A 20,815-nucleotide genomic window follows, 5' to 3' on the forward strand; every position below is an offset into this window, starting at 1 on the left:
GCCTCTACCTGGAAACACCCAGCTCTGATCAGCTGCCCTCAGGAGGGGTGGACACCTACCATTCTTAGTGTTTCTTACCTGAGGTGTAGAAGAAATGTCTCCTTACAGCTTCACTCTGGTTCAAATTATCCTTTCTGGAGACTTCCAGGATGAGTCCTTCCTGTGAAAGTCCTGCAGATGTTCAATGAACCTCTTGTTTGATTTCCTTATTCTGTTCCTTGCACATCTCCTGGTGAGTCTGATAAGGGGAAGGCCCTGAGGGATGTGGGGTGATCTCAAAGGAAGCAGTCAAGAATTGGGCAACTGAATTGGGGAGGGGTGGGATGAGGAAGTGTCCCCTGTAAATGTGAGATCTTTAGGAGGAAGAATGGGAAGGAGCCAGTCCCCAGGAAAAAGCAGTTGGTATGGCTGGAGCTTGAGGGGTGGCAGGGAAGGGCTGGGGCAGGAGCTGGGCCTTGGAGTGCTTACAGCCTGAAAGGAAAGAGTCTCTACGCAGAGAACACGTCTGTCACCAGATGTGTGGGTTCTCTACACCACCTCAATTCACTTCACAGTCCGACATTAGGTGTCCTACAGTTTTTTCCTTTAAAGATTATTTGAGGGGCGCCTGAGTGGCTCGGTGGGTTAAAGCCTCTGCCTTCAGCTCAGGTCATGATCCCAGGGTCCTGGGATCGAGCCCCACGTCGGGCTCTCTGCTCAACAGGGAGCCTGCTTCCTCCTCTCTCTCTGCCTGCCTCTCTGCCTACTTGTGATCTCTCTCTGTCTGTCAAATAAATAAATAAAATCTTTAAAAAAAAAAAAAAAGATTATTTGAGAGAAAGAGAGTGCATGAGCAGAGGGGGAGGGACAGAGGGAGAAGGAGAGGCAAACTCCCCACCGACCAGGGAGCCCCAGACGGACATGGGGCTGGATCCCAGGACCCCTGAGATCATGACCTGAGCCAAAGGCAGACGCTGAACCGACAGCCACCAAGGCGTCCCTGGGTGTCCTACGATATAAGGTAGCTCAGACACTATCTGGAATCAGCATGCAGACCCCTCAGGGTAAGGGCTCAGTCCTGTAGCACTGCACCCACTTCAGTCACTGGTTGCATGTAGTGGGGCCCCAGGTTTCCCACACTTAGGTTCAACTTGCCTGCAAATCACAGATTCCCACGACCTGCCCCCAGGTTTGATAATTTGCTTTAACAGCTCACAGAGCCCAGGACAACAGTTAGCTTATTAGGACCGACATAATTACTACATATTGAGGGATACAAATGATCAGTCAGAGGGAGAGAGACATGGGGGGGTGGGATCCCAAAGAGTCCTGCATGCAGGAGCTTCTGTCCCTTTGGAGTTTAGGGAGGTGGCACCCTCCTGGCACATGGCTGTGTTCTTGTTTGCCAAGCCAGAAGATCCTCAAACCCCTTTAGTTAGGGGTTTTTCTGGAGGCTTCATTCCCTAGGCATGATGATTAAATCATTGGCCATTTGTAATTAGCTCAGCCTCTAGTCCTGGCCCCAGAGGCCAGGGACTGGGGATGAAGGTTCCAACCCTTCCATCCCAGGGTTGGTTCCCAAGGCATCCTTGGGGGCTTTCCGAAAGTCACCTCTTTAAGCTCTTGTGTAATTGAAAGGGTTTGTTAGGAATAAGTAACGACGTTCTTTCCACCTTTATTACTTGGAGCTTTAGGAGCTAAGATAAAACTGAGATATTAGAACGAAAGATGCTCCTATCCTCCTATCACTTAGGAAATTATAAAGACATCAGGAGCCGGGGGTGAAGACAAAATATGTATACTATACATTGTTCTGTTCTTTAGGAACCAAGATGAGAGATCTGATTGTTTTTTTCATTGAGATATAATTGATGCATAAGATTCTATTGGTTTCAGACGTACAACGTGATTGGATCTTTGTACATGCTGCAGAGTGATCATGGGGAGTCTAGTTGACATCCGTCACCCCACATAGCTACAGATGCTTTTCCTGTGATGGGGAATTTTAAGGACTCTTTTACTCCAAGCAACATTTAAATCCACCATCCAGCACTGTGAGCTATGGTCACAACGTTACAGGACAGTATCACATGGGCCTAATTAGGGCTTGACTCTGACTGCTGGAGCCAGCCCTTGAGGGGTGGTAAGCCGGGGAGTAAAAGGGTTCCATGTATTTTACAGGGGCTCCTCCTGGGCCCTGTCGACTGCAGGGAGAAAGGAGGAAGAGGTGAGCGGAAGGCTCTGGAGCCACCTGCCAATGGCAGTGGTCTGAACTAGGGGGTGGAAGAAGGTAGATGCCGTTTAGCTGGATTTTGCAATTTCAGCAAGATTTATTGATGGATAAGAAGAGGGAGTGGGAGAAAAGAAGAAACGGTAGATAATGATGACCAGGTTTCCTCGCTCGATAAACAGATTAAGGTTTAGTGGGTAGCTTCGCTGTGGGTGTGTTGGCTAGGAATGCCTTGTAGACGTCAAGTAGCATTGTGAGCTTTGCAGGCAGATTTGAGTCTGTACTGCTGATAGAGTTTCGGGCATGAGCTATAATCATCTGACAGCCGTCACAGTGGGGCTGGGTATAATCACCCAGCAGAGCACGATGAGAAATGAGCACCGAAGGAGACTTGAGGGCCCATTATCTGAACCAGGGAAGGACACTTAGGAGTAGGCAGAAGGCGGAAGGAAAATGATGTGCTTACGGAAGCCAGAAGAAAGTAATTCAGGAAGGTTGAGGTCAGTTGGGGCCAACATAGCTGTACGTTCAGGTGAAATGACAAGCCTGTCCACCGTACCAAGTTTCATTGCATCTAAGATGCCATCTATTATAAAAATCACCATTATTTTATGTGCTGCTAAGACAAAAATGCTAACATTTAGAATGATTAGATGCCATCAACCATAACACATCCCAGCTTAGAAATGCTGGGGAATTGTTTGAAATAGGCATGTTAAGTGGAAATGGGGTATTTATGGTAACATGGAGGCTGGCAGTGACCTTGAGCGGTTTTAATGCTCTGTTCATAGAATAAGGGGGAATTAAGTGGTAAGACAATAGAAGTTGCATAATAAGAAAAGTCTTGGGAAGTTTGGCTCTGAAGGGGGAGCAGGGAAATGGGCAATTGGCAAGATGTATAGGGTCAAAAGAGTTAATGTATTTTAGAACTGGATAATCAAAGTTTGTATTCACACAATAAAAGAGTTTGCTAATGGATTAGTCTGAAACATAACTGTGAGTGAAAAAAAAAGATGCCAAAGGATATGATCCCAAATATGTAAAATTGAAAAGTATACTGATATTATGTACTGTTAATGGGTGTGCATGTGTTAAAGATAATACAAAACAGGAGTTCCTGGGTGGCTGTTCGTTAAGTGTCTGACTCTTGATTTTGGCTCAAGTCACTATCTCAGGGTCATGAGATCAAGACCCACGCTGGGCTCTATGCTCAGCATGGACTCTGTTTCAGATTCCCTCCTTCTGCCCTACCACTCTCCCCTGAACACTCTTTCTCACACAAAAGAAAAAAAAAAAAAGATAATATGAAGCATATGCTTATGTTCTTATGTTTTTTTATATAACAGGCTTATTGAGATAGAATTTACATACCATATGATTTAAAATGTACAATCCAATGGTGTTAACATATTTCAAGTTGTACAACTGTCATCATAATCAATTTTAGAACATTCTAGAATTTTAAAATATTCATCACCTCCCCAAAACCAATACCTAATAGTCAACTCCCCTCCCATTCTCTCCCCAGCCCGAATCAAACACTAATCCACTTTCTGTCTCTATGGTATGCCTATTCTGGATATTTCTTGTAAATGGAATCTTAACAATACACATGGAATTGTGAAGGGCTATTTCCACTGAACATAATGTTCTTAATTTCCATCCCTACTGTAGTCTGTATAAGCTCTTCCTTCCTTTCCATGGCTGAATAACATCCCATTGGATGGATACACCACACTCATTGGTTGATAAGCATTTGGGTTGTTTCCACCTTTTCACTATTACAAGTCATGCGACCATGAATATTCCTGTAACATGTTTTTGTATGGACATATGTTCTCCGTTCTCTGGGATCGTACCTAGGACTGGAATTGCTGGGTCATTAGCAACTCTAGGTTTTAATCTTGTGAGGAGCCACCAGCCTGTTTTCCAAACAGCTATGCCATTTTGCATTATCATCTAGGACATGAGGGTTTTGAATTCTCCACATCCTGCCTGACACAAACTGTCTTTCTTGATTTTGTTGTCTCCGTGCAAGTAAAGTGCTTTCTTGTTGTGATTCTGTTTTGCATTTTCCTGAGGCTAATGAAGCTAAGCATATTTTTATGTCCTTGGTATATCTTCTTTGGAGAAATACCTGTTCAGATTTTTGCCCATTTTTAATTGGGTTGTCTCTTTATTATTGAATTGTAAGAGTTCTTTATGTGTTCTAGAAACAAGCACCTTACCAGATTTATGAATTCCAAATTTTTCTTAAAAGATTTTATTTATTTATTTGACAGAGAGAGACACAGCAAGAGAGGGAACATGAACACGGGGAGTGGGAGAGGGAGAAGCAGGCTTCCTGCAGAGCAGGGAGCCTGATTTGGGGCTCGATCCCAAGACCTTGGGTTCATGACCTGAGCCAAAGGCAGATGCTTAACAGACTGAGCCACCCAGGTGCCCCCTGCCATATTTTCTTTTAATTGTTTTATAGTTTTAGCTCCTACATTTAGGCCTTTAGTCCATTTGGAGTTTATTTTTGTATGTAGTGTGAGGTAGGGGTCCAATTTCATTCTTTCACATGTGGATATCCCTATGTCCCAGCATGATTTCTGGAGACTATGCTTTCCCCGTTGAATTGCTTTGGCACTCTTGTCAAAAATCAAGTGACTGGCACTCCTGGGTGGCTCAGTTGGTTAAGTGACTGCCTTCAGCTCAGGTCATGATCCTGGAGTCCTGCATCAGGCTCCCTGCTCGGCAGGGAGTCTGCTTCTCCCTCTGACCCTCCCTCTTCTCATGCTCTCTCTCTCTCATTCTTTCTCTCTCAAATAAATAAAATCTTAAAATTTAAAAAGAAATCAAGTGACCATAATGTGAGGGCTTATTTCTAAACTCCTAATTTCATCCAAGGATGTGATTATCCTTGTGCCAGTGCCTGCCTCTTTCCATCCTTCCTTCCTTCCTTCCACTTCCTCCCTTCCTTCCTTTTTCTTTTCTTCCTTTCTTTCTTTCTTTCTCTTTCTTTCTTTTCTTTCCTCCTTTCCCTTCCTTTCCCCTTCCCATTCTTCCTCCCTCCTCTCCTCTCCTCTCCTCTCCCTCCCTTTTACTTTTCCTTCGTTCCTTCCTTTCTTTTCCTTTTCCTTCTTCCTTCCTTCCTTTCTTTCTTGGCAATGTGTATACTCAATGTGAGGTTCAAACTCATGACTCCAAATTCAAGAGCCGCATACTCTACCAACTTAGGCATCCAGGCACCCCTCCTTCTTCCCTCTTTCAATTCTAAGGATCCTGTAATTATATTGGGCCCACCTATATAATCCAGGATACTTTCCCATCTCAAGATCCTTGACGTAGTCACATCTGAAAGTCCTTTTTGCCATGTGAGGTAGTGTATTCACAAACTCTGGTGATCAGGACAGGGGACATCTTTGGAGCACATGATTCTGCCTACTACAGAAATATATAGAAACACATTTGATTTTGTATATTGATTTTGTATCCTGCTAAATGCTTTTATTCTAATAATTTTTTTACTGGATGAATCTTTAGGATTTTCTATATAAAAGATTATGTTATCTATAAATGGAGATGGTTTACTTCTTCCTTTCTAATCTGGATAACTTTTGTTTGATTTTCTTGCCTAATTGTCTTGGCCAGAACCAGACAATGTTATACAATATTGAATATAAGCATCAAGAGTAGACATCTTTGTTTCATTCCTGATCTTAGCTGAAAAGCATTCAGTCTTTCACCATTCAGTATGATGTTGGCTGGAGGTTCTCATAGGTGTCTTTATCAGGTTGAGAAAAGTCCCTTCTATTCCTAGTATCTTAAGTATTTTTTTTTTTATCATGAAGGGCTGTTGAATTATGTAAAATATATTTTCTTCACCTGTTGATGATCATGTGTCTTTTGGCCCTTATGCTATTGGTATGGTATATTGTATTAGTTAATTTTCAGGTCATTTTCAGATTTCGAATTACCCTTCATTCCTGGGATATATCTCGGTTGGTTATAATGTAAAACTCTTATATGTTGCTGGATTTGGTTTTCTAGTACTTTGTTGAATATTTTTGCATCTATGATCACAGGAGATACTAGTCTATAGTTGTTATTGTTGTAGTTGTTGTTGTCGTTGTAGTAGTTGTTGTTTTTTCCTTATCATATCTGTGGCTGGTTTTGGTATCAGAATAATACTGACCTCATGTGATGAGCTGAGAAGTGTTTTCTCCTCTTCTATTTTTTTGGAAGAGTTTGTGAAAAATTGCTATTGATTCTTCTTTAAATGCTTGGTGTTTATTTTTATGTAGTGATAAAACTCAATAACTTCATTTGTGCATTTTGTTGGCTAATATGTTTCCTGTATTACTTATCATTACTTAGAGTAGCTTTCAAAGATTATTACATTCAGTTCTTCAGTCTGATACTGTGATAGGAAGTACGTATCTAACTTCATGTTTTCAAGTAGTATAATTGACACAACACCATTTACTGAGTGAGTAGCTATTCCCCACTACATTGAAAAGCTTTCTTTATCATGAATTTCCAAGTGTACCGAGGTCTGCTTTTGACTTCTCTGTTTTATTTCATCAATTTATGCATCTGTTCTGGTTTTAATACCACACTATTTTAATTTCTATATTTTATACTATGTTTTGATAAAAATGTCCTTGGCTCTTCTTGGATGTTGTCTGTTCTAGATGAATTTTAAAATCTTCTTTTCAAATTCCATAAAACAGTCTCAGGGGTTTTTTGTTGGCATTGCATCAAATTTTATTAATCTGACACCTTTATAATACTGAATATTCCTATCCAGGGACAAGATACATTTTCGCCTTTTTGGAAGTATTATATGGAAGTCTAGCATTTTCTTCATTTAGTTCTCTTACATCTAGTTGGGTTTATTCTTGGCTTGTTGTTGTGACTGGGATATTTTCTCCTCCTATTTTGATTATACATAGGAAGTTATTGATTTATGTATCTTGTATCCAGAAATCTTGCTGAACCCTTTTTAAAAAATTATTTATTTATTAGAGAGAGAGAGCAGGGGGAGGGACAGAGGGACAGAATCCCCAAGCAGACTCCCACTAAGTGCAGAGCCTGGCATGGGCTCAATCCCATGAACCATAATATCATGACCTGAGCTGAAACCAAAAAACTGAGCCACGCAGGCACCCATTGCTGAACTCCTAGTAAATGTTTTCAATTAGTGATTCTGTTGATTGTCTTGCATTTTCTCAGTACACTTGCAAATAATTAGTTTTACCAAATTTCCCCCAATATTTTTAATCCATTTCCTTTATCATGCCTTATTGCATTGTCTCTTACAGAATACTCAATATTTGTGTTGATAATGATTATCCTTTCCTTATTCCTCACTTAAATGAGAATGCCTCTGATGTTTCTTCGTTAAGTTTGGTGATAGCTGTAGGTTTCTGGGAGATATCCTTTTTGGAGTTTTTTGTTTGTTTGTTTTTAAAGATTTTATTTTTATTTATTTGACAGAGAGGGGAATCACAAGTAGGCAGAGAGGCAGGCAGAGAGAGAGGGAGAAGCAGGCTCCCTGCTGAGCAGGGATACAGGGCTTGATCCCAGGACCCTGAGATCATGACCTGAGCCGAAAGCAGAGGCTTTTAATCCACTGAGCCACCCAGGTGCCCTGAGATATCCTTTTTGAATGAAAGAAGTTTCCTTCTAGTTCTGGTTTACTTCTTACATTTTCGTTTGCTCCTTATAAAAGGAGTGGGTTTTAAGTCTCATCACATGCTCCTTTTGGGGGCATCTCTTAAGATTTTTTTTCTTGACTCACTTTATGCAGAGAACTATATTAGTGACTTTTGCTAATACTCAACCAATCTTAGGTCCCTGGGTTAAGCCCTATTTAATCATAACATATTTTTAGTACATTGTTGCAATCAACTTGCTTATATTTTCTTTAAGCAAGTTGCATCTGTGTTAAGGGAGGTTGGCTTAGGGTTTTTTCCATTTGCATTATTCTTAGTTGGTTTTGGCACTGGGGTTACACAAACCTCATAAAGCGAATTGGGACACTTTCTAACTTTCTAAGAGTTTATACATTGAAGGTTTGACAGAATACTCTCATTCCAAAAGGAGCTTATGTCTTTTTTTTTTTTTTAAGATTTTATTTATTTATTTGACAGAAAGAGACACAGCAAGAGAGGGAACACAAGCAGGGGGAGTGGGAGAGGGAGAAGCAGGCTTCCCACTGAGCAGGGAGCCCAATGTGGGACTCAATCCCAGGACCCTGGAATCATGACCTGAGCCAAAGCAGAGGCTTAGCTACTGAGCCACCTAGGCAGTCCCGCTTATGTCTTTTTTAATGGTCGATTTTTTTTTAAGATTTTATTTATTTTTTTGACAGAGAGAGAGAGAGAGAGATCACAAGCAGGCAGAGAGGCAGGCAGAGAGAGAGGGGAGAAGCAGGCTCCCTGCTGAGCAGAGAGCCCGATGTGGGACTCGAACCCAGGACCCTGAGATCATGACCTGAGCCGAAGGCAGAGGCTCAACCCACTGAGCCACCCAGGCGCCCCTTAAGAGTCAATTTTTTACTGTCTTCCCCCACCCCGCCCACTGTTATTTGTTTGTTTAACTTTTCTACTACTTGAATCAATTTTTTAGTAGTTTGTGTGTTCCTTAAAAGCATTCAAATACACTTCAAATTTTATTGATATATATCAAGTTTTGCTTATAATTTTGAATTCTTATTTCTAGTTTTGTTCCCTTTTTCATTCTTAATGGTATTTACTTATGTCTTCTCTTTTTTATCTTATACTAAAGATTTGACTGTTTTATTAATGTTTTCAAACAACAGGCTTTTAACAATCAGTTCTACTGGGTTTTTTTTTGTTATTTTAACAACAATAGAAATTTATTGATTCATGTGTATATGGGGGTGTGTGTTTTTGTGAGTTTAAACCTTCTTAAATTGAATGTTTAGTTCGTTTACATTTAACCTGTGTTTTTCCCCCTAATAAATACATTTACAACTATAAATCCTCTCTGAATTGTTGGCTGTATCTTATGGGTTTTGATGTACAATGTTCTCATATTGTCATTAATTAATGAATAGACTAAAATTTATATTGTGATTTACTCTTTAACCTAAGATTATTTAGACAGGTATGCATTTTGGGTTGCAGTTTCCTCCATCAATTAAATCTCATTTGCTTTTTAATCTTCCAAGCAATTCTTCCTCATTTTAGACCATCAATTGATCCCATCTTGTTTTCCAGTGCTGTTTTGGACTTAGGTGTATATATTTATCTTTCTTCTCATTTCTAGGAGTCAAAAGCAAGAGGGGAAAGCAGGGACATGTATTCAGTGTACCAGCACGATTTCATATCCCTCAATCAACCTTTCTTTCTTGCTTGCTTGCTTACTTGCTTTCAAGGTGGAAGTAGTGGACCACATTTGTATCTAATGAAAATGATCCAGAGAAAGGAAAACTGACGCTGTCAGAAAAGGAATATTTTAATATGGAAGTCTTTGAATAGGAGATAAAGAATGCAATGGTGGAGGAGACTGGCCAGTGATAAAGAGAGGATGTTTCATTCATTGTAACAGAGGAAAGAAGGAAATAGATGATGGGTCTAGATGCACCCTACTTTTCTCTTTTCCAAGTCAGATATTCCCAGTTTTAACAATTGGTTTTCATGACATCTTTCTGGATTTATCCTCTGTTATTTGTTTCTTCCAAAAAATAAAAGTTATTATAAAAAGATAATGCTAACAAAGTTAAAACAGTTTAGAATAATGGAACTATTAATTTCCTTTCTCTGAATACTGTATTATTTTAAGTTCAAAATTGCTTTACACTTTATCGCCATTACCTGTTCATGGGCTTTTTGTATGAACTATTTTTTTAAAGCTTTTATTTATTTATTTGACGAAGTAAGAGAGGGGGAAAGAGAACACACAAGCAGGAGGAGCGGCAGGCAGAGGGAGAGGGAAAGGGAGAAGCAGGATTCCCCCTGAGCAGAGAGCTGACATGGGGCTCGATCCCAGGATCCTGGGATCATGACCTGAGCTAAAGGTAGATACTTATCGGACTGAGTAACCCAGGCGCTTGCATATGAACCATTTTAGATTAGGTCTCCTTTAACTTGTACTTGCATAGACAATAGCACCCCAAAACGCAGTCAACATGACTCAATTCAGTCATTCTCCAAGTCCTGTTGGTTGCCTCTGGAGTGTTTTCTCAAATCTGCTATGTCAGCTCTAGGTCAGACTTCTACCATCTGCCACTGAGACTACTACAGCACTCTCTCCACTGGCCATTTTGCTCTTCCTCCCTGCTGCCCTCAGAATTCTCTAAAATACATGCCATGGTTCCTACAGAAGAAAAGGAAGTCTAAACTTACGATGTTCAAGATCTTTTACTACTAGGTCCTCAATTTTCTAGAACCCATCATGTTCATTGACTCAAATGGCCTGTGGAGTTTAAATTGACCATGGGCTAAATAAAATGATGTAGTTCTGTTAATTAAATGAGAATATCTTTATCAATGTTCTAATTTTATGGTACAACTTTTTGATATGTTCTTAGACCCATCACTTTCTCCTTGTGTTTCTTCATTTATAATGTAAGGACTTACTACAGATTAACCAAGAATTCATCAAGATATTTAGCTCATAAGCCATGTATCTTTCTAACCTTATCTCTTGCCCCCATGCTAATCATGAAACTCATTATCCCCCTTAGTCTGGTACATCATTTATTACCATACCATGCTCATGTTCTTTCCTTTTCCAGGTACCCATTTCTGCCCTATCCCCCTCCTCCCCAACTCCCATTTCTCCTAACTATTTAGTCCTAGGAAAATCCTTTGGGATTATCTACAATATCTAGTGATAACACCCCTGGATAGAGGGATGGGAATATAATTTGAAAAAGCAGATTCAATATAACAATTTATTTTAAAGCAATGTTTTCCGAGTATACTGCATATAAAGTAAAACTCCAGGAAATTATCGCTTCTGCAGATGTTTAAATTTTACTCATCCCCAAAGGGTCAAGACTTTTCCTCTGTTGCTTATAGAGGCTGAGCTCCATCCTAACTCAGCAATTACGAATGCACTTTTCTCTCTGCCTGGAAGATTCTCTCCCTAACCCGATTTCCTACCTAATACCCATTCATCCATGCAGGTGCCAGCTTAAATGTTTCTCCAGGAAGGCATGTGTGAAGGTCCTTTTCTCTACTGTCTCATATTCCCTTATACGTCTTAACAGACCTTACAATTTAATCAGCAATCATATGTGTGTCGTGTTGGTCTTTAGGTTTGTCTTCTCCACTAGACTAAGCTCTGAGGATAAGGGTTGTGGCTGTTTTGTTCACAACTGTGGAGCCCCGCATATGAAAGAACTTTTGTTGCCAAAAGGGACCAAACACTTTACAGAAGTTAAGCAACACTGTTCTGATAACAGGAAGCCCATACGTAACAGTTGAGGCAACTGAGGCACAAAGGATTGCTTGCCCAGATGACGTGCCCTGGAGAAGCCTTCCCTGACCCCACTCCGCCTAGAGTGCCTTGATGTAGGATTAAAGCCACTCTTCGTGTCCTATCTTCTCTGATCAGTGTCCTTCCATGCAAGTGACCCTCCGCTGCCTTTTGGGCGCTCAGGAAATGTTTCCAGGGGAATGGATGACTAGATGGCTCTGGCGTGCCCTCCTCCGTCGCGGCACCTCAGGCAGGTGGCCGCAGCTCCTGAAGTCGCGAGGTGCGAGGCCGGGACCTCCAGGCGGTCGCAGCCGCGGCCCCGCCCCTACAGGCCTCTGTGGTGCTGATTGGCCGGCCGGGCGCCCGGGCCCAAGAAGAGGGGCGGCCGCCCGCGCGCCCGCCTCGTCTTCGCGGGGGCGCGCCCGCGGCACGCGGCCGGGCGGGGCCGGGGGTGAGTGACGGCCACGCGGGCCAATGGGGCGGGCGCGCGCCGCCGCCTCCGCCCGCGCGGCCCCTGACGCCGCCGAGGCGCCGCGCCGCTGCGGCTGCGGGCGGCGACGGCTGCACCATGGGTTGGCTACTGCTGGCCGCCCGGCTGCCGCCGCTCCTGCCGCCGTTGCTGCTGCTGCTGCTGGCCGGGGGTGAGTGCGCGCTGCGCGGGCGGGCGGCCGCGGGGCCGGGGCCGGCGGGTGGCGGCGGTGGCGGCGGGCCGCGGTGCTGGACAGCTCCCCGGCCGCCAACAAAGGGGCCGGCGCGCGAGGCGCGGGAGCGCGGGGCTCGGCTGGGCTGCTGCGCCGTCCGCGACACGCGCGCTCCCAGGGCGGGGGGCGTGGGGCCACAGCGTGTGCCTCGTGTGAAAGCGGTCCCCGGCGCGGGGGCGTACGTGTGCGCGCGGCGCGGGGGCGTACGTGTGCGCGCGGCGCGCGCACACACACACACACACACACACACACTCAGGAGTGTGGTGGCGGGCGCGCTGCACGCGCTCCCTGGGGGCTCTGTTCGGGGGGCGTTTGGAGAGGGCGGGAGCACGAGCGAGAGGAGGACAGACCCTGGCTGCCAGTCCCGCGATAGCCACTCAGGGATGGGGAGGCGGCATTTACAGGTCCCGTGGGGTCACTACAGTGAGCGTGGGCGCCAGTGTCTTGCGGCTCCGAGGGGGAAAGTGCCAAAGAGCCGTACACACAGCTGCTGCGACAATGAGGGGTGTGTGTTTACGCGCGTATGGTGCTACCGGACAGGAGGAGGGGTGTGTCATTGCGAATGGCTGTCTAGACTGTGCTGGGCAACTTTATTAGGAGCTGACAAAGAGGAGGTATGAGAGCACCCAGGTCTCTGCTTGTGACAGTGACACTGCTGGATAGCTCCTGCGCAGCTGCCACGCAGGGATGGGTGTGAGAGACACTCTGAGATGTGGTTTTAGTTCAGCAGTGCCCAGGGCAGTGTGTGGGTGATGACAGGCTGGGTGTGGGGGGCAGGTGTGAAATAGATGTGCCTGTGTCAGAGCCTGCTGGAAGCTTCCCAGGGGATACATGGGATTCAGGTGTTTGCTGGCGGGTGGTCACAAGGTATGTGGCAGCCTCCCAGACAGGCTACCACCACTGAATGCGGGTGGGTAGAAGTGCTGTCTGCAGGAGTGGGTCAAATAAGGACATGACTGAACAGCTTCTCCATGTGCTGGACACAGCAGAAGGGACGGTATGCAACGAGTGCATATTAAGGGGCAATTGCTAATTGGTGTTGGTAGAGAGACACACCGGAATGAGTGTGTGCGCGCATGTGTGTATATAGTGTATGTGTTCACTCATCAGATGGCCTTGAGTGATTTCACTTCTGATGGACATGCAGGAGTATAACGTGTGTGTGTGTGTGTGGGAGTTGACCTGGGACACTGGCTACTTAGTCACCTCCTGTGAGGTTAACCCCCAAAGACACAGGCACAGGTGTGCATCTTTGTGATGAAGGAGAGGCCTTTGAAGGGTCTCTGCCCGAGAGGGGAGAGCAGTCTTTGACAGCGGCAGTGAGATGGGCCATTGCCATGGGCCCATAGTGACAGAATCCCAGGGAAAATGACTGGACAGGGAAAGGGATCTCTTGCACCTGAGCTTGTCCTAGGAAGGCTCAGTTCAGCAGGGGGTACTTTTTCCCCCACCGTCAGTCCAGGGATGGGTAAGGACCTAAGTGTGTGCACAGAAGTATGTTCATTGGCGTTTGTCTCATGTGCTCACACACATCTATGTCTATGTTTGCATAGCTTGAATCGTCTCTGGAAGAGGTGAGATTCAACAAATAAATTAAATATTGATTAGTTTGCTCTTTCTTTGTGCAACAGCCATACCAGAACTGGCAAGCAGCGTGTGGCGGGACCCATGTCCAGCTGTGGCTAGGCATGGATGACTGTGGGCAGCTTTACTCCTTCTGTGTTCCCTCTCAACTCCTCCCTCCCATACACACTTTGTGGTGTACATTATTACTTCCTCTTGGTGACACATATGTGTCTGGTAGTACGTCTCTTTTTTATACACCTTTCTGTAGAAACCTTTCAAGAGCACTTGGGCATTGCTTCTCAGATTATCCAGACATGCACACTAGTGTGAGTGTGTATGTGGTAGGGTGATTGTGCTAGACAATTTCTGTTGTAGCTGACACTTACGGGTGTGGGGGCTGTGTGGCAGATGCTGCCGGGCAGCCCCCGTATTGGTGTCTGGCAAGGGCTTAGGGAGAGCTGTACTTCAAAGCTGCTGATGAGGAGAAGGCTGGGGGTGTAGTGGATGGTGGAAATCAGAAAGGGATGTTTGGATCAGGAGCAGATTGCAGGGGAGATAAAACATGCAGATTACTAAGGCCTTGTTTTTTTCATCCCCTGAGATATAAACCTGCTTCCTCTGCCTCTTTTTCCGAGTTTGGGTCAGGTTTTTAGTTCTTTGAGGCTGGTCACCAAATCCTTTTCACATGCCTTCTTTTTCTCTCCCTCTTTCTGTTGGGAGTGATGAAATATCAGAAAATTATAGATGCTAGAGGAGAACAAAAGAAAATCAGGGGCGCTTGGGTGGCACAGCTGGTTAAGTGTCCACCTTTTGCTGTCGGCTCAGGTTGTGATTCTGTGATATCAAGCCCTGTGTCGGGCTCCATGTTCAGCATGGCATCTGCTTGAGATTCTCTCTCCCTCTCCTGCTGCCCCCCTCCGCATGTGCTAGTGTGCCCTCTCTCTGAAGATAAGTAAGTCTTTAAAGATTTTATTTATTTATTTATTTGACTGACAGAGATCACAAGCAGGCAGAGAGGCAGGCAGAGAGAGGGGGGGAAGCAGGCTCCCCGCTGAGCACAGAGCCCCATGCGGAGCTTGATCCCAGGACTCTGGGATCATAACCTGAGCAGAAGGCAGAGGCTTTAACCCACTAAGCCACCCAGGCACCCCAAAGATAAGTAAGTCTTTAAAAGGAAAAAAGAATCAGTCACAAAGAGAATAAATCTGAAATTTTAAATCAGATGGAGTCTCAGTTAAGGCAGATTAATTATTAAGTGTAAAAGCAATTATACACAGAATGCTTAGGGCTCAGCTACTATTTTGGTAGGCAAGTTGGAAAATAAGCAAGCTCTTACAGTTCCTAAATAATTATCCATTGCTAAGGCTTTTGAAAATATCAAGGTCTATATAAAGAAAAAATAACCATCACAGGGACAAAGAAGTTCAAGAAAATGGAACTGTTTACTGGAGAAGAGTGAGGACCCAGATTCCTTTTTTCACAATAGCTTTTCGGCAAGATTATCAAAATTTCTGTTCATTCATATCAGAAGTTTGAGAAAGGAAGAGAAGGAGGGAGGAGGAGGTGGAAGGAGATGGTGGTGTCTCTGCCTGACAGGTGGAGGAGAGAGTTTCAGAGAATGGAGAAACTCACCTCATTGTGGAAATGGTAGGGAGTGGTCCCAGGGAATTCCACAGTCTGCAGTTTTCTGAACAGGGAGCTTCACTGACTACACAGTATTTGATTTCCAGAAGCGAGAAACCAACAGGACTGCTGGTCAGACTTTCCTTGAGAGGGCTGATACAGTTTCCTCAAGATCCATGCCACTGTGGAAAGAAGGCCCAGGGCCTAGAAGGGAGTGACTTCTCTCCCACCAGGCCCCAGTTCAGCTCCAAGAGAGGCAACACTCAGGTTTTGAAGAGGCAATGCAAGTCTGAGCCTCCAGAGGCTAAAATCCCAAGAATTCCTAAATAAAACTAGTTTGTACTTTACTAAAGAGGCTGACATAATGTCTTTCCCAATGTACCCGCTAGAGACTGGTTCATGTAGATACAGATTTTCACCCAATGACTTTTTCAAAGATTGGCTGCTCAGGTGACCTAGAGATCTGTAAAATGTTTATTTAATTATTACAAACATTTCTTGTCAATTGACTTTTTTTCTCTGTGGACTGCATGAGTTTTTTTCAGGTAAGTTTATTGCATTTGGCTCCCCCAGTCTTGGGGGTACCACTTCTACAGTTGTATCTGCTGGTATCACATTTAAAATTTAGACTACACTTTTCAAACCGTGGTCATTTTTGAGGGGAGAAAGCACTTCTATTAACTGGCTGTGTGATTGTGACCTTACGGTCCCGAGCTCTCCCTTATTTCGTCTGTGAAACAAGAGGGTTATTTATTCAAACACCTGTTGTGTTCCTGTCATATTTCAGAGTCTGTCAAGGCACTGGGCCGACCAAGTTGACTCAGACACGAGGCATACAGAGTGAGGGAAGGAGGCCATAGATGGCCATCTCCAATTTGAGAGAAAAGTGCAGTGATTGGTTCAGAAGGCTATGGTACTAGGTGTGGTGCCTAGCCTACACTGGGAATACCAGGGAGAGCTTCTCAGAAGCAGGGACTGGAAGCAGAAGCGGGAGCTGGGCGGGTGGGGGCAGGTGGCCCTAGGCATTACCTGTTTTTGGTTAAAGGTTTTTTGAAGCTTGCATGCTGTCCCACGTTTCCACCCATTAGTCCTGGTTTTGTTTTGTTTTGTTTTTGTTTTTGAAGTCTCATAAAATAACTCTGATTTCTATGACTCACATCAACCTTTTATTTTAATATATTTGAAGATACTGACCATTGTCTCTCTTGCATGTTCTTTTTTCCTGGCCAAGAACATCCCAGTTCTCTGTTCTTTGTAAAGGATAATAATACTTAGATTTCTGGAATACAGTCTGCTCATTATGGCACGGTCTGCATGGAGCTGCCCTCCTTTGAGGTCCCTGCCTTCCCGAGGGCTGTGGAATTTTTGCTTTACCAATGAGGAACCTGGGGCCCCTGGTGAAGTAGCTTACCCAGAACAGCTTCCCCAGGGAAGCCAGAACCCAAACCTGCTTCCCTGGCCCAAGCTCTCTCTACTAGACCGTCCTCCTGTGTTCGAGATCAAGACCTGTTTATCCTCATCCACACAAATTTTAACTGTGTTAAGCCCCTTTCCCTTGGGGCTCTCCTTTCGGTCAGATGCTGTATCCGTGGTACCGTGTTGCCTGACCATGCACACATAACTCACGGGGTTTCCACCACGCTCCGGGTGCCAAGCTTAGGGCTTATCACAACTGCAGAAAGCAGTTGTGAAGCTTCAGATTCAGACCATGCGGAGCATGGAGCATGAAGCACAAATAGTGTTAGCTCTCACTTTTTATTCTAAACATCATGAAAGTTTTCCATGAACTATTCAGGCTGGGGCCCAGTTGCAACGGGGGAGAGCAGGATATAACTCTTGATCGTATCACTGAACATTAGTCTTGGAAAAGAGAACTTGGAGATCATTTTAACCACCTTCCTTATTTTTAAGGATGAGGAGAGGTAGACCCAGAGGTTTTAAGCAATTTTCCAGAAGACATAGAGCAAGTTAGTAATATTTGTGTGATTAAGCTTAAGGTGTGAAGCTGGCCCATAGGGCTGTCTTCCTCTTCTCTGTGAATGGAAGTGAGAGATGGAAGAAAGATGCCCTTTAATTTATTGGGTTTTGTTCGTTTGTTTTATAAATTAGGAAAGAGGGATCCAAGATGCTAAACAAAGATGTTAGGACCAATGCTGGCTGAATCTGACCTGTGGTCTCACCTAGTCTTTAGAGACTGTTCAGGAGATCGGATTGCTGACATCCGAATCTCATTCTTAATGCACTTTTGGAAAACGTTCAGCTTAGGACAGAAGCCTGGGGACCGGTGCGCACACGAGGTCTTTCAGAGCAGGGACTTGTTCTTCACTGCATCTGTGCCCGCTGCAGCCCAGCACAGCTGCAGTGAAGGTGGCCACTGGTGGCCTTTTCTGAGTGAACAAACACTCCCCCAGCTGCTACCGCCAAGCCGGTGCTGAGTCTAATGACGCTCTCCGGCCCACCTCCCTCGGGCTCGCCTTTGGTCCTGCCACCCAGAGGGCTGAACAGCTCGGCCTTTGTGGAGTGAGAACAGCATCTCAGAATCCTCTGGCAGCCCCGGATGTCAGGAGTGTCTCCCCCCGCAGTCCCTACAGGCACCCCTGTGTTCTTTGCTGTTGGAGGCGTGTCCTAACCGTATGCTAGTCTTGCCTTTCTGGCCTCTTCTAACCATCCGGCTTTCATGTCTGTGCAGGAGCGTCCCTGGGCACGTGTGCAGCAGGGTCCGATGAGCCTGGCCCAGAGGGCCTCACCTCCACCTCCTTGCTGGATCTCCTGCCGCCCACGGGTCTGGAGCCGCTGGACTCGGAGGAGCCCAGTGAGGCCATGGGACTGGGAGCAGGCCTGGGAGCCCCCGGCTCGGGTTTCCCCAGTGAAGAGAGCGAAGAGTCACGCATTCTGCAGCCGCCACAGTACTTCTGGGAAGAGGAGGAGGCACTGAATGACTCCAGTCTGGACCTGGGACCCACTGCAGGTAGCTTTTCTTACCTGAGACTGGGTGCACCTCGCAGCTGGGAGGGAGGCTGGCGAGGCAAAATGCCAGAGGACCGTTTCCTTGCTCAAATCCTATCTCTTGTCTCTCCCTGCCAGCTTTTATGTGCCTCCAGAGCCAAGTCTCTGGGACCCCTGGTGTCTTACTGGTCCCCGAGGCTCTTTTCTCTTTAACGTTTGCTGCTGTTTAGGGAGCCCATGTTCTGCACTCGTGTAACACCATAGAATGCAACAGTCTGGGAGGGTAACTTTCCCCCCATGTAAACATGCAAAAACCACTGCTCAGAGGGGTTGAGAGCATCCTTAAATTCATCAGCTGCTCATCTGCTCAGCCATGATCCAAGCCAGGGCTTCCCAAGGTCTAGGGGTTCATCCCCTGCTGTGCTATGTTGTCCCTGTTGAAGGTTCCTGTACCCCTCCTGAGGTCTCTCTGACCCCGGATCAAGGCACCACCCTTCTCTCAGTCATGCCCCAGAGCTAGTTTCCAGAGCATGGCTGATGGACCTATGTGGGCCAGCCACCTGGGGCCAGAGCCCAAGCTGGAATGCATGCAGTTAGGAGCCGGATGCAGACGCGGTGAAGCACATTGGCCATGCTCCTGGCTTCAGCAGCTGTGCATGTTCTTGGCCAGCAGGAGCCTGTTTGTAAATGTCAGATTGCCACATTGTGTGTGCCGTGAACACGGGGGCAGGCTGTTACAGAACGCAGTTTGAATTTTTCTCTTTAGCATCTATAATATTTTGGGTTTGTGTCCTCTAATTATGAAAATAGTACTTGGAAATTGTAGAAAATACAAAAGATGCAAAGAAGGAAATGAAAGTCACCCGTAACCTCACAACAAAAAGAGAATCACTAGTCATAGTTTGGGATACATCCTTGTAGTCCCTTTTATGTGCCAAATTGGGATCATAATATTTTCACTTAAAATATTTAATAAATGTATTTCCACATAATTGAATACTCTTTTTAAACCTGATTGTTAGTGACTACATAGTATTTCGTCATGTGGCTCATCACAGGTTTAAAATCAGCTCCCTATTGTTGAATATTTAGGTTGTTCCCAGTTTTAATGCTGCTAAACCTATCATCATATATTTTTATACGTCTCTGATTGTCTCCTCATCATACATTTCTAGAATAAAATTCTAGGTGTAAAGATGTATCAATCGGCGTCCTAGACGGAAAAAGAAGATATGACCAAACTGAGATAACCCAGAGAGAGTTTATTTATAGAATAAGGAACTTAGAAAGGTATGGGCAGGAGATAGGCCAACCACAGAGGAGTCCAGGGTCCTGGGCAGCAGAGCACTCAGTTTTCCTACACCCAAAGGGATGGAGGGAGAGATGGATGAAAGGAACCAGGAGGGACAGAGAGTGCTGGCAAGCAAGTGATCCTGGCAAGAGCTGTGACCCAGCAGGGGAGAAACCAGGGGAGGAAGTAGCTGACCCCCTTTCCTCCCATCTTCTTCCAGGATCCCTGTCAATCTCTCTTCCCCTGCCTCTTTCGGGGAGTCTGGTCGGGAAGCAGGGACACTTGGCCTGTTGCGGTAACTCCCAGGGTCCATCTCCCAGGGCAGAGGACAGGGTAGAGAGAAGATCTGGAGGGGATGGAACATGTCTGGCACAAAGAATGGAATCTTTCCACAGGCTTTTGTTAAATATTTCCAAACCAGCCTCGAGGAAGGTCTTTCCAGTTTGCATACCCACCGGAGGTGGAATGAGGGGCAGGTTGTTGGACCTTCCTCACCACTGCGTTTTGTCATTTAGAAATTTTGGTCAACTTGATAGGGAAATTATAATGGCTTTTGATTGCTAGTGAATGTTAACATGTATGTGTGTGTATGTATGCATGTATGTATGTATTCTGACCTCTTATGGTCCTCTCCGATTTGAGGCATAGTATAATGAAGATGAGGCTCTGGGGTCAGGCAGATCCCAAAGTTTCAGCACCAACACCTAACAGCTATGTGATTTTTGGCAAGGAGCAACCTGAGCCTATTTCCCCATCCAGGAAATAATATCATAGGGTTGTGAGGTTTAAATGCAGTGATTCACTGAACACTCCCAGTATAGCGCTTGGTACTTCTATGTACTCTGTATTATGTATCAATGCTTTTCCATTTTTTTCTATTGGGGTTTTAATTATTTTTATCACTATACCTATCATCACATAAAAGGAATACATTCTCTGATGTGTATAGAAAACATTTTTCCAGTTTATCAATTACTTTTGTTATTATAGTAATTTTTGACATACATTAGTTTTTTTTTTTTTACAAACTTCACAGTCTTT

The 20,815-nt window shown here is 44.9% G+C and overlaps 1 protein-coding gene across 1 annotated transcript in view; it reads left to right on the forward strand.

The window, feature by feature from the left end:
- Positions 1-11,687: 11,687 nt before the first annotated feature.
- Positions 11,688-20,815, forward strand: part of PODXL2 (podocalyxin like 2) — a 36,158-nt gene continuing 27,030 nt past the window's right edge. Inside the window, exons 1-3 of the mRNA XM_044254850.1 lie at positions 11,688-11,732; positions 11,979-12,555; positions 18,227-18,505. Of these exons, the coding sequence (XP_044110785.1) occupies positions 11,688-11,732; positions 11,979-12,555; positions 18,227-18,505 (901 nt within the window). The remainder of the gene's footprint in view (positions 11,733-11,978; positions 12,556-18,226; positions 18,506-20,815) is intronic.

This window comes from Neovison vison, chromosome 6, assembly GCF_020171115.1.
Source record: "Neovison vison isolate M4711 chromosome 6, ASM_NN_V1, whole genome shotgun sequence".
In the NCBI taxonomy this organism is placed as follows: domain Eukaryota; kingdom Metazoa; phylum Chordata; class Mammalia; order Carnivora; family Mustelidae; genus Neogale; species Neogale vison.